Genomic DNA, 18,062 nt, shown 5'->3' with positions numbered 1-18,062 from the left:
CTCGACCGTCGCCATCTTGAAGGAGTCAGGCACTGACTCCCCCTAACGCCTGACTAATCCAAAAATGGGCTAAGAGGTGGTGCATAGGTAGAGCTGAGGCAGGCACTTTTCTTTTTTGCAGAAAGTAGCACCGAAGAGAGTATCAATCTGTATGGTTATGGCTGACAGTCAATGGTGAAGAATTGAAGGCAGCAAACAAGATGCACAACTATTATTCAAAGAAGCCCCGCCCTTAATCTTTCATAACTTCAAGTATTAATACTATATCACCCAACCATACGATTATTATTAAAGGGAAATAAGCTAATCAAGTTGTAGATTGTACTTCGCTGTAAACAGCAATGAAAGTTGGGCATTTTAACAAATGGGTCTTTGGGGACTGACCAAGCTGCAACCAGCTGTGACGTCACTGACTGGTTTGTCAACTGGGACCCTGAGGACAGTACGTCCACCCACCTATAGCGGAAACCTGACTGCCCCCCAGGCCTGTCAATCAACCCAGACATGTAATGATTAAATTATTTTCAGATAGGCTACCAGAAAACTAATCAGAAAAAATGAATTTAGTAAATGACACAATTATGACTTGTGGACACAATTTATTGACTTTGTATGTCATGAGAGAACTTGAGTTGTAGTCTATAGAGCCAAAGGCTTTTTGGATCAAGCCCCGAGTGACCCGAGTGGTATTGCACTTTTTGGCACTTCCGCATTGACTTCACTTTTCAGACCCGGAAGCTAGCCCTACTTTTACATTCAATGTAGGGGACTGACTGGCTTTTGGAGCCCGTGTAGCCTTTAAGGGAGCTGCACCTTTTTTTTTTTGGCACCAACGCATTTGCTTCATTTTTCAGCCCTGGAGGTTGGAGCTTCGTACCACTCCTTGCAACAGTTGGCATGCATTGATACAATAGAGAAAAGTCACTTCAAGATCAGGTGAGGCCAAATTGTCCATTGTTAATGTTAATCTGTTTCAAAAATGTCTTTACGTTAATGACAATAACAACTACCAAACAAGTTTAAAAGAAACACTGGTACATCAGATGCATTGCAATTATAGTCTCGTTGTAAATTCTACTTTTGTGCAGTTTAAATTGTTGGAGTTTTTTCTTTTCTGTATTGAACTGCATATTTTGCACAGGTGTTACTGTGTCCACCCCCTGTAAAGTGCCTTAAATTGCAGATGCACCCCCACACGCACGCACACTAACTCACCATCTCCCCCATCACCTCCACACATGCACACTCGCACAAACAGACGGTCAAATAGACATACAGTCTGTCATATTTGCGGCTGGTAAACAAGCGCTGAGAGGCTGTTAAAGCCGGCAAGCTGAGTAAACCACAGACAACGGTGTGCTTAATGAACTGGGCTGCCTCCCAGCACAACATCTCATCATCACTTGGACTTAAACAAACCACTCAGCTGCTAATTGGCCGAGCTGCATGGAGCCGCTGTGAGGAATGTACGCTCCCCACCTCCACTGTTGCTTCTCAAAGGCTTGACAGACAGCAGCAAGACAGGCTCTCTGTTATTGAGTCTTTGCACAGATATATGACAGTCTGGTCTTGCGTTGGGTTCGACTGTACATCTTCAGTCACTTCGTTTATTTTTCATCTATAATTGGTATTGATGTACAATTTCTCACTCCTACAATGTATTTGAGGTTAAAATTTCCACTACACTTCACAGAATGCACACGCCAGTCAAACATCACAACCCGTGTGACATCTTTCTTTTGGACATTTCTGGTGATCGAGTACGTGTCGCTGCAGGGGTACTGCTCTGTTCATCAGTTCAGCTGATTCAAACTATTCACTTATTCTTCTTCTTCTGTTAAATCTGAACAAACACATAAAGCCCATAATTTCCTGTGTGCCAAAGGATTTCGCCCAGGAAAGCCCTACCAGACACCAGGTGTTTAGATTAGCAAATGCAAAGATTCATAAACTGGGTATAAGCTGAATTATATTATTTGCAAACAAACATTTATTTATATGAAATGTTGCAGATTATTCCTTCATTCGTATTAAATCCAAACACTCTTGCTAGCTACGGTACCATTTGAGTCTCCCCACATGCATCATTAATCATTTTAAATCACTTTTTTTACAGTTTTTTTTTGCAGCATTTATACCCATCATATCATATCATATGACTTATATGTTGAAGTGTTTAGGGGGGATACCTCAGCAAAATACGACAACAAATTTTGTCAAGAAGTATTTGAACAGTGAGCACTTGTGCTGGAAGGTATTCTCAGTTGTTCTTTGGAAGGTATTGGTTTCTCCTCCAGTTTCAGCCTCGCTGCAGGGTGGAGATGTTTCGAGCGAGTGTAGGGTTTAGGAGGAAGTTGATAGAGCTTAAGAGCAGGAAGCACACCCAGCGGCACATCTTTGTAGTTAGTTCAAGTTCACGTATCTGTTTGCTTTACTGTGTCTGAGGTTTATTCAGGGAGTGTGCAGATATTTGTGACAAGGATATGAATGATGTAGATACTGCGGGTGGAATTGATTGCTAACAATACTCAAAGCTGATGAGGAGCATGTTTATGGCAGAAATTTCCCTTAATTATAATATTATATGATTTGAAAAGATACATATAATTGAAAGTTGATCTGTGCAGAGGATGGCCATAAGATCTTTAACTACTAATTTCCTCTCCACAAAATAACAAGAAGGGCTCTCGGGAAGAGAAGACCTCTGTCAATGTTCTATGATATGAAAATCTGCAACCACGACAATTACATAAGTCTGGTTATATTTATAATTGTGGTGAAGTTACAAATGTACAGTTTCCGCCATCGGGCATACTGACAAAAATTCATGAGAGCCATCATATCGGCGGGACAATAGACTTAAAAAAAAAAATAAATCCATAATTTGTTATTTTATATGCCTGTCACTCAGGGTGCAAACATACAAACAAACAAACAGAAGCAACTAAAAACACAACTTATTTTGCGGAGGTAATAACCTCATAAAAACAAACCCATTTCCTAGAAGTTTGATTGAAGGTTGATATCAGTTGAGTTCAGTGGAAAAAGTGGTTTGGTCGATGTCAATGTGACATACTGTCGCTAAGCTGGAGGTGCTGGTAAATCGTCTAACAAAAGAGCTGGTTGCACCAAACTTGCTTTATATGTTGTATAGTCTTAGTAGACTAGCTAACACAATAAATGAACCCTACCTGCAGCTTCACTGTGAGGAAGAGACTTCTGGAGCACAGCTGAGTGCAGTCACCAGAGCTAACGTGAAGCTAGCTGCGAATGGTCAGCAAATACATCTAAACCGGAGGCTGGTGCTTGTTGAACTGCAAGGTCTCATTTTATATTTCCACACTTGTTAAATACAGAAGATGTGGCATGTTGGTGAAGGTTTTGGAATCCTTTAAAGGCACCTTTATACAGCTCCAAGTAATATGATGATGATGATGATGATGATGATGATGATGATGATGATGATGATGATGATGATAATGATACTGGTGATACTTTACTGTCGGACCACTCTCAAATTTGTATTGCATCATAGCAAGGCAGTATCACAAAAAAAAAAAATCATACAAATTAGGATAAGAGACAAAAATACACACATTTGAAATTATAATCAGAAAAATCATAATCAAGTCAATGTACTTTTGATATGGGCTTAAATTCCATATTTATTTGACTGGTGCACAAAAGACTGCTTCAGTCTCACCTTGATAAAACCTTGTGTCCCTGGTTTGATGGTAATAATTTATATTCACTGTTTAGGGCATGGTAGGGATCAGAAATATAACTATATAACAGAACTATCAATGAGCAAAGCAATGAGTAATTGATTCATTAATCCTCCCCAATAGATACAAACTGTTACACTGTCGACCGGGATGTCCCAAATTTTAAACCACAAATTTAAACGTCATAAAAAGAGAATTTCTTTTTTTTTTTATAGCTTTAAGCTTTTTATAAACACACAACAGCACCGCATTATACAAGTGAGAAGCTTCAAATTCAGTATGATGAAAGACAATCACAGACCTTCACCATCTCCCTCCTCACTAGCATTTAATAGGTGATTAAGCCCCGCTGCAGACAGTGGGCCATGGGGAGCCAATTGATCTGACCTTAGACCCCTCTCTCTGATGGAAGGGGTGGCAGGAGGTCAGGCCTGTAAGGGATACCCTCTTTATCCTTCCCCCAGAAAGGCAACTCAAAGCTGGGGGAGGCACCCAGCCAGGATCCGAGGGTCTCTTGGGTCTCCCCTCCACCCACCACCACCAGCAGCATCACATTCATATGGTCAATATGAGCCAAAGAGCACACACACCTCTGTGGCCTTGTGATGCTTTGACCTGAACTGAGTATCTTTGATTTTCCCAAGGGTACCTTACGTTAGCTTCCAATAGACTGTTATTAGATGAACAGAAAGCAAATATCACAAATAAAACATACAGTTAAACAATATCTATTTCAGTGTCTTGAGTCAATCCTGCTGTAACTCTACCAGCACGGTGATCTCTGTCAGTTCTCAAATGAAGACTGAGCTGTTCCGTCTCTCACTCAAGGACCTGTAGGGGATTTTCAGTGGAGAGGGCTGTGTAATGCCACTTCTCTTTGAGGTATCCATTGAAGTCAGCACTATTGCATTAAGCTTACTGGTCTTCCTAAGGGCACCTTTTCATCACAACCCACACACACACACACACACACACACACACACACACACACACACACACACACACACACACACACACACACACACACACACACACACACACACACACACACACACACACACACACACACACACACACACACACACACACAGACACAGCCAACCACACACACACACACGTCCGTCCCTCAACCGCCCCCTTTTAAGTTGAGGTATTGTCTTTAACAGCATTATAACGGTATCATTCCGCTCCCACTGTGAACAACAAAGACAAGAAACGCCAAATCCGAGAACACAGCAATCTGTATATGTGTGTGTGCGCGTGTGTGTGTGTGTGTGTGTGTGTGTGTGTGTGTGTGTGTGTGTGTGTGTGTGTGTGTGTGTGTGTGTGTGTGTGTGTGTGTGTGTGCGCATGCATGCGTGCTCTTTAAAGCAATGCTAATGGGCCTAAGAAGCATTAAAGTGACCCCTACTGTAACAAAAGAGTTAATAATCCGTTTAGAAAACAATAAGATCCCCGGCCATGAGAAAAGCCCCCCACTAAGTCTCTCTGTAAAGAAGAGGAGGAGGGAACTCACCTCTTTTTTTTCAGTCAGCAATCTTGTTGAACATCGCTTGTTTTCATCGCTCTCTCTATGGGGAATGATGGAACTGTATTTAACGGCAGCTCTCGGCTGCAGTCGGCGAATAAAAAAAGACACCACGGTGGGGTTTCGCGGCCATTTTTTTAAGGGATCCAAAGTGACCCCGCTCGCCGGAGGTCGCGGTCTGTTATCAGCCCTTTGGACTTTTAAAAGATCTGTTAACAAACAAACGCTGGCTCGCCCGTTAATTGCTAATGACAGGCTCTTTGTCGTGTGTTTCCCCTCTGGGTCAAAATGTTCGACCAGCAGGATCCATCTCCTGTCAGGTCACACTGCCACTGATATAATAGGTGATATAAGCCATTAAGAAATGACATTTCCTCTGTTGTGTCAAATATCGCATTAATGAATGAAAGTGTTAGCGAGTGATAAAGTAAATGCGATATGAGAGAGATCATTTGACTGGGTAGCTGGATGTATTACCTCAGGCTGGCGGGCTTATCTGTCATGCATCAGAGTGATCCATCTGTTTTAACATCAGGTCAGAGCTAAATCTATCACTGCTTATCTCTGCTGTCAAGTAGGTGAGGACAGGGTTTCCCTTTATCTCCCGGCTGCTTGTCCTTCCTTCCCTCTACCTTCTCCGCAATCTCTTACATCCTGGATACTGATTACAAAGCCTGAAAAAGACCATTTGTTTGGGCAAAAATAATAAGCGGGATGAAGAAAAGGCGACAGTGAGGAGAGATCATTTTGCTTCTCTGCACAGCCTGTCAGCTCTTGTCAAGTGTCACCGTCTCATATCTCTTTGACTTCACAAATATTTAGAGTTTACAGGACTGTATGAGAACAGTTACCTTTCACGTATTACTCGTTGAGCAACAAGGCCTCGCAAAAGTAAAAGTTGCAACTTAGTGTTTACTTTACTTTTGCTATTCAGTCTAACAACTCCAAACCGCACTCACGTTAAACGCACGTAGAAATGGAAAGAACGGGATGTATTTATTACAATTAACAGCCAGCTTACCGTTAGCCTCGTTGACCGCACGCAGCAGTAAAACCCAAGTCTCGTCCTCAGAGTGAAGCTGTGGCGTTCACACCACCTGCACACACGCCGGGAGTCACAAACACGTGTGTAACTCAGGCATCCGTGTTGATAAAGCAACGTAAAGTTAGTCGTAAATGTTATAGAAATGTGCTCTATTTCTGCTGTCAGAATAGAGAAAGTTGACAAACAATCTCGTCATCATCCATATAAACCAACAAAGGGATAAAATGGAGCCCAAAAGGTCAATATTATTTGAATGCTACATTATTTTTATTTTATTACTTTTCACCACAAACGCTGCATGTTAAGTTACGTCAAACCTTATTACTTGAACTCTCATAAATCTCCCTCGTTGTTCCCAGTTCAACAGGTGGATTTCGTCACTCAGAGGTTGGAACTTTCCCGCTTCAGAGTTGGTCATAAACACAACATTTCACTGCTCCCTATATAATACACATTAGAGGACATGGTGAAATATTCTGATGGTGACAGCACGGCTTTACATTGCATTCAGAGGGAAGTGTAAACACAATGCAGCAGTTTTATTTGTTTTGATCGGCCATTTGCAGTATTTCAGCCGTAAATATAGTATCTAAGTTTGCAGTAAAGTTGTAGCATTAAAATCCGTCACCAGCTCGGAATACACACGGTATTGTGAGCTGCAAATTGAGATTTGAGACACTTCAAGTCATAGCACTAGAATTTTTGTTTCTATAAAATGCAGCGCAATTGCATTGTGGGATTTCTTGCAGGCTAGTAGCACAATTGCCATTGACACTTCTATGTTTGTTCCTTTTTGATCGTTTTTTTTTTTTTGCCACTATTTAGAGCTGAAATATATGCTCAGATTTCAGACACTAAATTGAAACAGTTATTCGTAAATATAGTGGATTTTTATAGTAAATAGAGAATGATTCTGGACACGCCCAAAGACAACTGTGGAGTTACAGCTTGGAGCTTTTCTCCTATGCTGGTAGAATCACCATATCCCCACACCTCCAGCTTTGTGCCAAGCTAACATGTTTTCCATCACTGAAATGGTATCAACCCTTCAATGAACGTCTGGTAAGATAAGACAGCTCACAAGTCGGCCTCCAGAGTGTTAACTGTAATTTAATTACCCGTATTGAAATTGTAATCCCTTGCACTATTTTTGCTGTAATATTACTGCTCCTCAGCGCTCGAGGGACATTTTTCATTTATCTCTGTTGCAGATTTAGGACAGAATCTATGACTAGCAAACAAGTCAAGACTTTAAACCTTATTGCATCACTGCTGCCACATCTTCTCTGTTGAAGTGTTAGCAAATGCACACACACACACACACACACACACACACACACACACACACACACACACACACACACACACACACACACACACACACACACAAAAATCTGCTTTATGATGTTTTTGGGGGCATCCTCATTTACCAAAGTGCAAATTACCCAGGAGGAAGCGGCCAGTGTTGAGTGGATTGTGGGACTTTATTTGAATGTTTCCTGCGGTAAGTTATTCCTTTGTCTGGGCCGAGCTAATAGCAGGGAATGGGATTCAAATAGAGTCAAGCTGCCTCCTGAGATCCCTCAATCCACCGTTGCCATAAAAAAAAAAAAAAAAAAAAAAAAAAAAAAAAAAGAGGTCTGAGGCCAGTCTAAATATTTGGTAGTCTTAGCAGGTTCATGTTAAAAGACACACACAGGCGCACGCGCGCACACGCACGGCACACACAAACACACGCGGTGAATGCACAAGCAGGCCGAGGCTGTGAAGTTGAATGGCATAGCTCAAAGCCTTCCTCCCCCTATCCCTGCCTCTTTCTCTCTCTAAACCGCCAAACCATTCTCCCCCTTTCTCCTGCTCAGAGGAATTCATTAACTGCCTCTCCACAGAGACACTATGGAAATCAGGCAGCTACAAAGGCAGAGAGAGAGGGAGAGAGAGAGAGAGAGAGAGAGAGAGCGGGAGGGGAGGGGAGGGAGGGAGAGAGGGAGGAAGGGAGGGAGGGAGGGAGAGATGGAGGGGTGGTGGTGGTGGTGATGGTGGTGAATGGGGCTATATTATCCTATTAGATGGTGGATATGTCTCGTTTCCCTCCCCTGTCATGAGAAAAACATTAATTTTAAGTGAGAAACGAGACAGAGGGAGGGAGAGACAGAGAGAGGCCGGGAGAGAGAGAGAGAGGGAGAGAGACAGTGAGAGAGGGGGGGGAGGGGGGGGATGGTGAGGGTCTTTAACATTGCTCTTTTATCGAGCTGAAATGGAGAGTCCCCTGGCTCCATTTACCTTGGCAATGAGGATAGAGCCGCTCTCCATGAATGCCATTTAAAATGCCATGGAGATTAAGCATCCTCTCTCCCTCTCTCTCTCTGTTTCTCACACACACACACACACACACACACACACACACACACACACACACACACACACACACACACACACACACACACACACACACACACACACACACACACACACACACACACACACACACACACACACACAGCAGTGGCGGTGGCGGGGCTCGTCATAATATGTGTTTAGGAAAACAGCTTTGAGATTCATGAGTAAAGCCCTCTAGGTGCCAGCGCTGAGGAGGGAAGAGAGCGCGGAGAGAGACAGAGAGAGGACCATCACTTAGCTAGAGTGGGCTTTAAGCACTGTAATTAAATCATTAGACCCCCTCCCTCCTCCATCCATCCCTCCTCCCCTCCTCTTCTCTCTCTCTTTCTCTCTCTCTCTCCTCCTCCTCCTCCTCTCTCAGCTCAGCCAAGCTCATCAGGGGCTCTGAGTGTGAAATGATGAATCTGAATTTATGGGGATGGAGTAATTACACAGCTAACCTCTGAGGGGGACCCAGGAGGGCCACAGGGCCACTGAGCAGGGTGCAGGGTGCTCAACCTCATTAGCACTGCCCTGAGTGTGTGTGACAGAGTGTGTGTGTGTGTGTGTGTGTGTGTGTGTGTGTGAGGAGGTGTGTGTGTTCAAAGGAGCAGATTGAAGCTGTTTTGATAGCTGAGACCGTTAATGGGGAAACATCAATCTGCATCCTCCCATAGATTTATTTTACGGCAGGTTTTGCTTGCATCTACTATCTCAAATAGAAACTTTTACCCTTCTGATAACTCAGGCCCTTAACAGTATACAGCAGTCCATTCTTCTCAGTAAACATGTCATTTTCCACTCCACGGCTCCTGCATATCTCTGCTATCTCTTGTCCTCTCCGAAATCTGTCTTTACCTCCAGTATGATTTTGTCTTTTATTTTGGAAAAAAAAATAGCTATGCTCCGCTGACTTCCGTCGATAATCACGGACATTCCTCGCGGGTCTGGCAGACCATATCGATGCCCGCCGGCCCATCTGCTGGCCAGGAATGTCCCGGCATACCCTGCGAGTCAGCGGTCAAATCGTGGAGGACAAATTACACCTAAAATATACAAGAAAAAAGTTTATATTATTATATTATTATTATTATTATTATTATTACGGTATTAATTAGTCCGTATTTAATCTAAATTCGTGTAACTGTTATAACATTGTGACTGTGTTAAAATACAGAAAGACTGTTGGTGCATTTAAATCACGTCATACTGACCTCAAAAAGACGCACATACACGTGCACACAAACACACGTTTCTTTTTCTACTGTGAAAACTGTTGAAATTAAATCACACACATTAACACACACACACACACACACACACACACACACACACACACACACACACACACACACACACACACACACACACACACACACACACACACACACACACACACACACACACACACACACACGCACGACCTAGGCTAACCAATGCACTAATCGCCTGCCCCGGGCATAGGAGGAGCTTGGTGCTTAAGTAGGCTGCCAATCAGTCAGTCAGCTCCACATCCAGAAGCTCCCGCGGCCAGACGCACGCATCACTCCGCACTCGAGGTGCCAAACTGCGGCTCTGTCACACAACTCGGTGGAAGAGAAGTGAAGAAGCTTGACAGTTTCTCCCCAAAAAAAAAGAAAAAAAAAAAAAGAAATAGGGGGTATCTTGTGATTTAGACATCCCCCCCTTCATCCTCTTCTTCCATCTGGGGATTCCTACTTCTTTTTTTTTTTTTTTTTTTTTTGCTGCATCCTTCTTGCTGTTGGTGTGAGTTTGACTTTGGGGAGAGATTTACTGCACGCGTTCTCCGGACATGGCTTTCCCTCAGCTGGGGTACCCCCAGTTCCTCAGTGCCTCCCATGAGGTGTACGGGAGCGAGCGACCGGCCTCTGCCCGGGAAGGAGCCACCGAGGGCGGCATGAGCTCGTCCGCGACCGCCGCGGCTGTCGGCTCCATGCTGGGGATGTACGGGAGCCCATGGGCGGCTCACAACTACAGTGCCTTTCTGCCGTACAGCGGAGCCACAGACCTCGCCCTCATATCCCAGATGGTGAGACATGAGACTTTGTTTAAAGACTGAAGCTGCTCAGCTCTTCATGATACAGTACTGCTATAGTCAGGCTTCTTTTTGGTTTCTTTTACTCTAATGCGAAATTAACAAATTAGCTAGACCACTCAGGCTGATGAAGATATTTATATATTGCAAGATCATTTATTTTGTAGAATATTTTCAATTATTTTTTTTTTTTTTTTACAGTAAATCCTCTTTAACATTTTATTGTTGTTATGTTTGAATTATGAATATGTATAGGACTGAACTGCAAAATAATAAATTATGTAATAGAAGCATCAGACTAAACTTTACATTTTAAATTTCTGATTTATTGTTTTCTTTTCTGTAAATTGTGGAAATTTTAGGAAGTGTTTCTGCTATTTTAGATATCCTCTTTTGTATAATACAGCCTAGATGTTGTAGAAAGAACAGCATTTATTCATGAGAAATTGCAGGTTATAAAATATATTAGATTACATTTGTTTGTTAAATCAAAACAAAAATAATATATATTTAATATAATATAAATAGGCAGCCAGTTTAGAAAATAAATGTGTTGAAGGCTATTTTATACATTTAGGATATGTCTAATTCCTGATTTTCTGATAAATATCCTATTTGATGTCAAATTCACAATCTGTTGAAACTTTGCCAAACCTTTTGCAGCACAAGTATTCATTCAGAAGTTGGCTTTGACTCATTTCTTGAACTTGAAGTGTAAACAACTTGATAAGTCGCGCAACAAGTTGTTACCTCTGTCTTTCTAACAACATTTCAGGGCTCCCAGTACGAGCTGAAGGACAGCCCGGGGTCCCACCCGGCTTCCTTGCCTGTTCACACCGCTCAAGGCTTCTACCCATACGGCCAGTACCCGTACGGGGACCCGTCGAGGGCCAAAACGGCCACCAGGGAGACCACCAGCACCCTGAAGGCCTGGCTGCAGGAGCACCAGAAGAACCCGTACCCCACCAAAGGAGAGAAGATCATGCTGGCTATCATTACGAGAATGACACTGACACAGGTGGGTGTCACGTGACACTTGTGACTTGGGGTCAGAGGTGTCTAAAATGAACCAGAGCTGCTTATTAGAGGCCCATGGGAACGTTTGAAAGGAGGCACGCCGCCAACTCAAGGCAACCTAAAATAATCTTATAGTGGGCATCAATCTCCATGTATCAGGATGATAAATTATCAATCGATTGTTTTTAAACCTCCCAGAAGACCACTGCTTAGTCAAACCACGTGTTACATTAATTATTAGGATAATTTAGTTGCCAGTTGTAGTTTCAGAGAATGAAAAGTCTCCATCCAGATTTCTTATCTCAAAGCTCTATAACGAATTATAGAAACGGGCTGAATATTAATGGGGCTTTTTGCATATTTAATAATTTCTTCTCCACAGTTTTCAACCCTATAGCTTCAAACCAAACCATCTGATTAATAATGTGTAGAAATGTGTGTTCTTTTTGTAGGTATCAACGTGGTTCGCAAACGCTCGCAGACGCCTAAAGAAGGAGAACAAGGTAACCTGGGGCCGCAGCGCCGAGGACCGGGACGGCCGCATCTTCAGCAGCGACAACGAAGACGAGCATGGCAAGAACGGCAGCGACGACGAAGAAGAAGAGGAGGAAATTGATTTGGAAACTGTCGATATCGAGAGACCCGAGGAGCAGCGAGGAGGGGAGCAGAGCTCCGGGAAGGGGGAGGGAGAAGCAGGCCTGTCCGCCACGGAGCAGGCCTCGGAGTCGAGGAGCTCGGAGAGCAGCAGGACGCTTTCTGTGGAGGGCCTGAGAGGAGTGGAGGCTGGTGTTTCTCTCAATAAATCACCTGGTCTCAAACTCGCGGTGGATCATTCACCCAGCAGACAGGAGTGCCAGAGACCACCGCAGAGCAAACCTAAAATCTGGTCTCTGGCTGAGACTGCCACGGCCCCCGACAGCTCTCACAAAGCTTCCCCCGCGGCCCACGCGCACCACGCGGCTTTGGCCTCCGCCGGCCACCCGGCCTTACTCCCGGGTCATGGAATATATACATGCCAAATTGGCAAGCTACACAACTGGGCCAACGCGGCTTTTCTGAATGCCAACTCTCTTTTGAACATGAGATCGCTGCTCGGAGGGGCGCCGGCCGGACACCTGGCGCTCCACGGCGCGGTGCCGGCTGCGCGTCGTGACGCACGGCCGGCGGCGGCGGCTGGCACAGGAACGTCGGGCACGGAGGATGAAAGCGATGTAGAGTCGTCAGGAAGCTTCAGTCCAAAAAGAGATGGTATGGACTACAGTTCAATGTCTGCAATTCATTATTGTTTCCTAAGTGGGCCTCAGTAGTCACTCATGTGGCACCGAGAAATGATCCAACTAAACATTTGTTTAAAGGACAATAAGCTTCATTTGAAAGGGAATTTGTGAAGTTAATTCTAACCCATAAATTATTATTCATCTGGCTCTATTATTTCTTTTCACAGATGAAGAGAGCGACCACAGGCCCGAGTCTCTGAAGTCCCCATTTCAGCTGATCACTGACAGGTAACCTCGTGCATTTTGAAATCAATTTGGCGCAATGACACTATCAACCTCAATTCCTCTCCACACGTCTTCTGCCAAATGAACCTTAAGGCAGAGGTAAACACTGTCACACCTGACTGGGTGGGAAGGAGGCAGACCCCCAGCACATAAATCATGTGATTGAGTCTCCACTTTAACGCCTCGTCAGGCAGCGGTCTTAATATATCCTGCCCCCCACCCCTCCTCCCAGCCATCCCTCCTACCCCCCTCAAACAATGAGTTATCGCCACCTATGTCATTTAAATAATCTGCCGCCGTTTATTCACGCCCCCTCAGTGAATGAAGCTAATGTATGTCAAAGAAAGCGCTGATAGCAACATCATGAATGAAGTGGAGCGTGAAAAGACATAAAACAATTTACCTATAGTGGATTTTAATTTGCATAAAAAGAGTTTAACACAGTTTTAGAATAAACAAACTCAGAATTGTTTTATTATTTTAAGACGTGTTTGATTGAAGACATGTTTATTTAAGAGGAAAAACTGGAACACAGTTGCCTTTAAATTACTAAATAAATGTCCCAAATATAATATAGCATAATGTCTGACATTTGTTTCTTTTTGTCTCTGCAGACCTCACCATGGAACAGCATCACAGCGAGTTCTGACAACAACATTATGAGAAGACAAAGTTAAAAAAAAAAAAAAGAGAAAGGAAACATTTTATTTAACGCAGAACAGTTTAACGAAGGCTATTTTTGGACTGGGCCACCTGTAATAGTATTACTGTTTAGCTTCTACTTGCAACAGAGATGGTTGTTTTTGTCACAGATTTGCTTGTATCTCTTTTATGTCCTTTTTTTCTTTCTTCTTCTTCTTCTTCTTCTTCTTCTTCTTCTTCTTCTTCTTCTTCTTCTTCTTCTTCTTCTTCTTCTTCTTCTTCTTCTCCTTCTTCTTCTTCTTCTGCTCTTCTGTTGTGAATGGAAACCTTGAAAATTGTAAATACAGGATATGAATTTGTCTTTAAAGAATATATTTTTTGGGAACTAAATAAATGTCATTATAGTCATTTATTATTGAAGACTTTCCCCCTCCCTGTATTTAATTAGAAGTTGGTCATATTTTGTTGTGAAAATCAGAGGAAATGGGGATGAAGAGGCGACTAAAACTTCACGAAAGAAAGCAGCCACCATTTAATTTTCCGAGTGTTTATCTGCCTTTAATGGAGATTTTTTTTTTAATAATGATAATTCACAATATTTTTTATCTGTCAGTTTTAATGTGAGCAGTTTAATTAATGTCAGCATATAAATTCTACTTTTATTGTTCCTCCCTTCAAGAAATAAAGTGTGAGGTCTCAGATTAGGTATTTTAAGGCTAATTATAATTTATATTAATATACATATAATACATATATATTACAATTAATTTCCAATTGACCCTTTCGTCCCTGTGTCTAGTTTGTTTTATATCTCCTTGCTAACTAAACCATGCAATGTCAGCCCTTTTTTTTTTTTTGGTTTGCACGTGAAAAAGTCCTTATTGAAATCTGCACTCTCGCCAATAACCTGTCGACTTCTGCCAGCGCCTTTGGAAGCCGATGCAAACGCTGCGGAAATTGAAATTGAAGATTTCCAGGACCTTGTGAACCTGCGTCTGTGCTTTCAGCCCAGGCCTCCTTGCTTTAATGTTGGATTATACCCCCTCAGTGGCACCGCTGCCGCCTCTGAAATATGGATCAGACGGCAGGAAAAGGCCAGTAGCCGCTGCGGGGGGGCGGCCGCTCAGGAGGGGAGGTGGATGGGAGAGGAGAGGGGGTTGTGTGTGTCACTCTGTGGCATCCTTGACGTTCACAGGCCCAAAGACAGTGGGGACACACACACACACACACACAGAAAGACAGTGGCAGAGGGGGGTCTCAGGGCTGTTAGTGAGTGTTTTTCAAAGCGGTGGTCTTTTACTTGGTTTAGCAGCATGTTTGGGGTCCTCAGGCCTCTCAAGGGTACCAGACGGCCTCAGGTTTACTTACAGATAAAATTCACTTTTAATTTCAAATTTTAAACATATATTGCAGACTACATGAGAAATCTTTAAAAGGTGTAGCCTATATTTGCACCACCTAACTGAATAGTCTAGTGTTCAATCGACTTCGACAAGGTGTACATAATTTGTGGCCTGTAAAATGTTTGTTCAATTTTTGTTGATCAAGTATTGCTGAAGTCTGTAGAGCACTGAAATAGTTAGAATTACATAATTTAGGTCAAGAAAAGTCAAGTCTGCAAAATAATATGTGTCGAGGTGATGAACAGCTGCTTTTTGTCATCCAATAGCTTCATATCAACAGTTGATAACTGAGATGAAGTGTCTCTTGTGTATTTACTTTGATTAATTTTGCTAAACTTTGTTGATAGAATGGACACTGTTATAGATGAGGGCTGGACTGAGCAGATGAACAGATTCAAGTGAAGTCAGGTGATGATTTGAGAGTGCATCATGCACTCAAAGACAAAAGAATCAGAGCCACCATCCTCACGGACTTGGAGATGTGACTCAATGCTGCCACCTGACTCTCACAGAAAGTAGGGCAGAATTGTACCATGAGGACTGTTACTGCATCTGCATCCCCTCTGAGGTACAATACTCCTCTGCAAGTCTACTATTTGGTGAAATTTCAAAGACATTTTTTGGCTCTTTCTGCAGAGATGTCATTTGAGCTGACAGATTCTGACAGTCCTCAAACTACAAGTGAAAACCACTGATTTCCAAATTTGGTAATTAGTAAATCTATTTGTTTTATTTTTTTTGGGGGGGAGAGGCACTTTTCACATGACCGATATGGAGATACATGGTTTTCACAGCACATTATGCTGCTAATGATTTATTCTATTCATGCTTCTGTTGGACTCAAACGACCACAACATAATGCAGTGCCAAGTAATCCCAAGTCAGGCTTCATATAATGGCTTTATTGTAAAGTCCAGTTCAGCTTTAATTAGTACAAATTTGTCATTTTCATGCAAGAAATTAATTTGCGTCTTTGCAGAAGATCACATCTCTTACAAAGGCCCGGAATGCACCACTCAGTATAAGTGTGTGTGAGTGTGTGTGTCCAAAACACGAGGTTAAAAAAATTGTTATGTGTCATCATATTTTTTAAACTTAATATCTGATCAGATGTGCTGGGATTTATGCTGTGACATCACAGTTTGTTTTGTCAAACTAAAGGCTGATCATATATTCCTGATATTTTAATCTATTCTTAAATAATGTATAATATTTTCTCATTTGTTCCAAACTAAAAGTCTTAAAACCCAAACTTTATCATGACATTTATGCATGAGTCACATTTTCACATTTGGACACTGACATGCACTAAATTCATTTCCCTCGAGACAACCTTAAAAGAACATTTTAGGAGGTGTGATTATTTGATGTTTAAAGACAGAAAAATTCCCATAAAAAACAAAACATGTCATTTTATAAAAAAATCAAAAATCAAACAAATAAAGTATCAAATGTGATGTAGTGAGTATTAGAGGCAGATTTAGTTGCATTTGGAAAGAGTCAGACGCTAACAGGAAGCTAACATAGACTCGTAATGGTGCTAACAAATTGCTTTAAACCTGACGTGTGCGTATGAGGTGGGAAAAATTTGAGTCGTGACTGGAGCATCTGTTTGTTTTTCCTCATTCAAAAGTTTGTAAATAATCCCTTCATCCATCCCTTTGTCCTCACACATGCCCATTCAACAGAGAGAAAGAGTCCGAAAACAAGCGACAGAAAGAGCACATTTGAGTCTAAAGAGAGCAAATGAGAGCGGGGGAGATGATGCAGTGAGAGCCGTCATTGATGTGAGAGCAGCGTGGAGGGAAGCCAGACACTTGAGGGCCATTTTCACTTCCTCTGCCAGCGCTGACAGACTGCCATGAGCACCGCTGAGAAGAATATCGGCCGCTCTTTCGCTCGCCCGCTCGCACGCACTTCACTTTTTCTACACTTCGTCCCAGCCAGATCGCGCTGCTCTTCTTCCAAGTGCCCAAACAATATGTTATTCTTTCAAACTTGGAAATCAGTGAGCTTAGCATGATGGAGCTGAAAATGACATCAAATAGCTGTTTTATCAGCTACACAGCGTGTCCCCAAACATGTTTTGGTTATGAAAGGAGCGGAAAAAGCTAACAGATCCAAAATATGATTAGTGTTTTCTGGCGGGTGCCGCCGCAAACTTCTTCAGAGTGTCAAGTTTCGGCTTTGTGTTGGCTGTTTGTTGCCTAAACTGCCCCACAACTTTGGTAGAAACTGGTGCACGGTGTGAAAAAAAAAAGAAGAAAAAAAAAAAAGAAGCCAAAACTGAGGAAAACAAGCATCGATAAGAATCTCTCCGAGGAGTCGTATCAGCCCCTCAAACTCTCAGTGTGAGCAGTGTCTTCATTGGGGCTTTGGTATTCTGATAGAGGCTCTTCGGTGGGTTCTAATCCCTATTAAAGAGGCAGATTATGGAAGGGATTTAGCTTTGATTTGCCAGTCCCACTGCTCTTTTCTGTCTCCCTCTCTATATACGTCTATATCCTTCTCTCGTCTTCTTTCTCCCTGCTCCTGTGTCGTCTTGATGGGATGGTCCGGGATCTGAACAATGATTGCCTCCATGTGTCATCCCCCTCACACTCCCACCCTTCAGCCATCCTCCTGTGATTATGGCCACATGTATGAGGGCACCCGGTCGCCTGAATAGATTTGTTAAAGGCCCCCAGTGGATGAGAGAGGTCCAGGCCCCGTAGCCCGGCCCTCGTGTGCGCATCTATCCCCTTTCGAGGCGCTCGGCATGGCGG

At 42.8% G+C, this 18,062-nt stretch overlaps 1 protein-coding gene across 1 annotated transcript; it reads left to right on the top strand.

Annotated features, from left to right (window-relative positions):
- The first annotated feature begins 10,187 nt into the window (after positions 1–10,187).
- Positions 10,188–14,304, top strand: irx1b (iroquois homeobox 1b). The gene is made up of 5 exons (XM_069703402.1): positions 10,188–10,727; positions 11,509–11,751; positions 12,203–12,998; positions 13,195–13,255; positions 13,867–14,304. The coding sequence occupies exons 1-5, from the start codon at positions 10,491–10,493 to the stop codon at positions 13,913–13,915; spliced, it is 1,386 nt and encodes a 461-aa protein (XP_069559503.1). The 5' UTR covers positions 10,188–10,490; the 3' UTR covers positions 13,916–14,304.
- Positions 14,305–18,062: the final 3,758 nt, after the last annotated feature.

Source organism: Brachyistius frenatus, unplaced genomic scaffold (genome assembly GCF_029030835.1).
Source record: "Brachyistius frenatus isolate BFR_SWC_R1_liver_20210118 unplaced genomic scaffold, ASM2903083v1 Contig_46, whole genome shotgun sequence".
NCBI classification, from domain to species: Eukaryota; Metazoa; Chordata; class Actinopteri; family Embiotocidae; genus Brachyistius; species Brachyistius frenatus.
The sequence above is the reverse complement of the archived record's forward strand: the minus strand, read 5'-3'. Positions and strand labels throughout refer to the sequence as shown.

Excerpts from the sequence above, each read along its gene's own strand:
- irx1b (XM_069703402.1), top strand. The coding sequence starts at position 10,491 with ATGGCTTTCCCTCAGCTGGGGTACCCCCAGTTCCTCAGTGCCTCCCAT. Across the intron at positions 12,999-13,194 it reads CTTCAGTCCAAAAAGAGATG|ATGAAGAGAGCGACCACAGG; the intron begins GTATGGACTACA and ends TTCTTTTCACAG. Across the intron at positions 13,256-13,866 it reads TTTCAGCTGATCACTGACAG|ACCTCACCATGGAACAGCAT; the intron begins GTAACCTCGTGC and ends TTGTCTCTGCAG.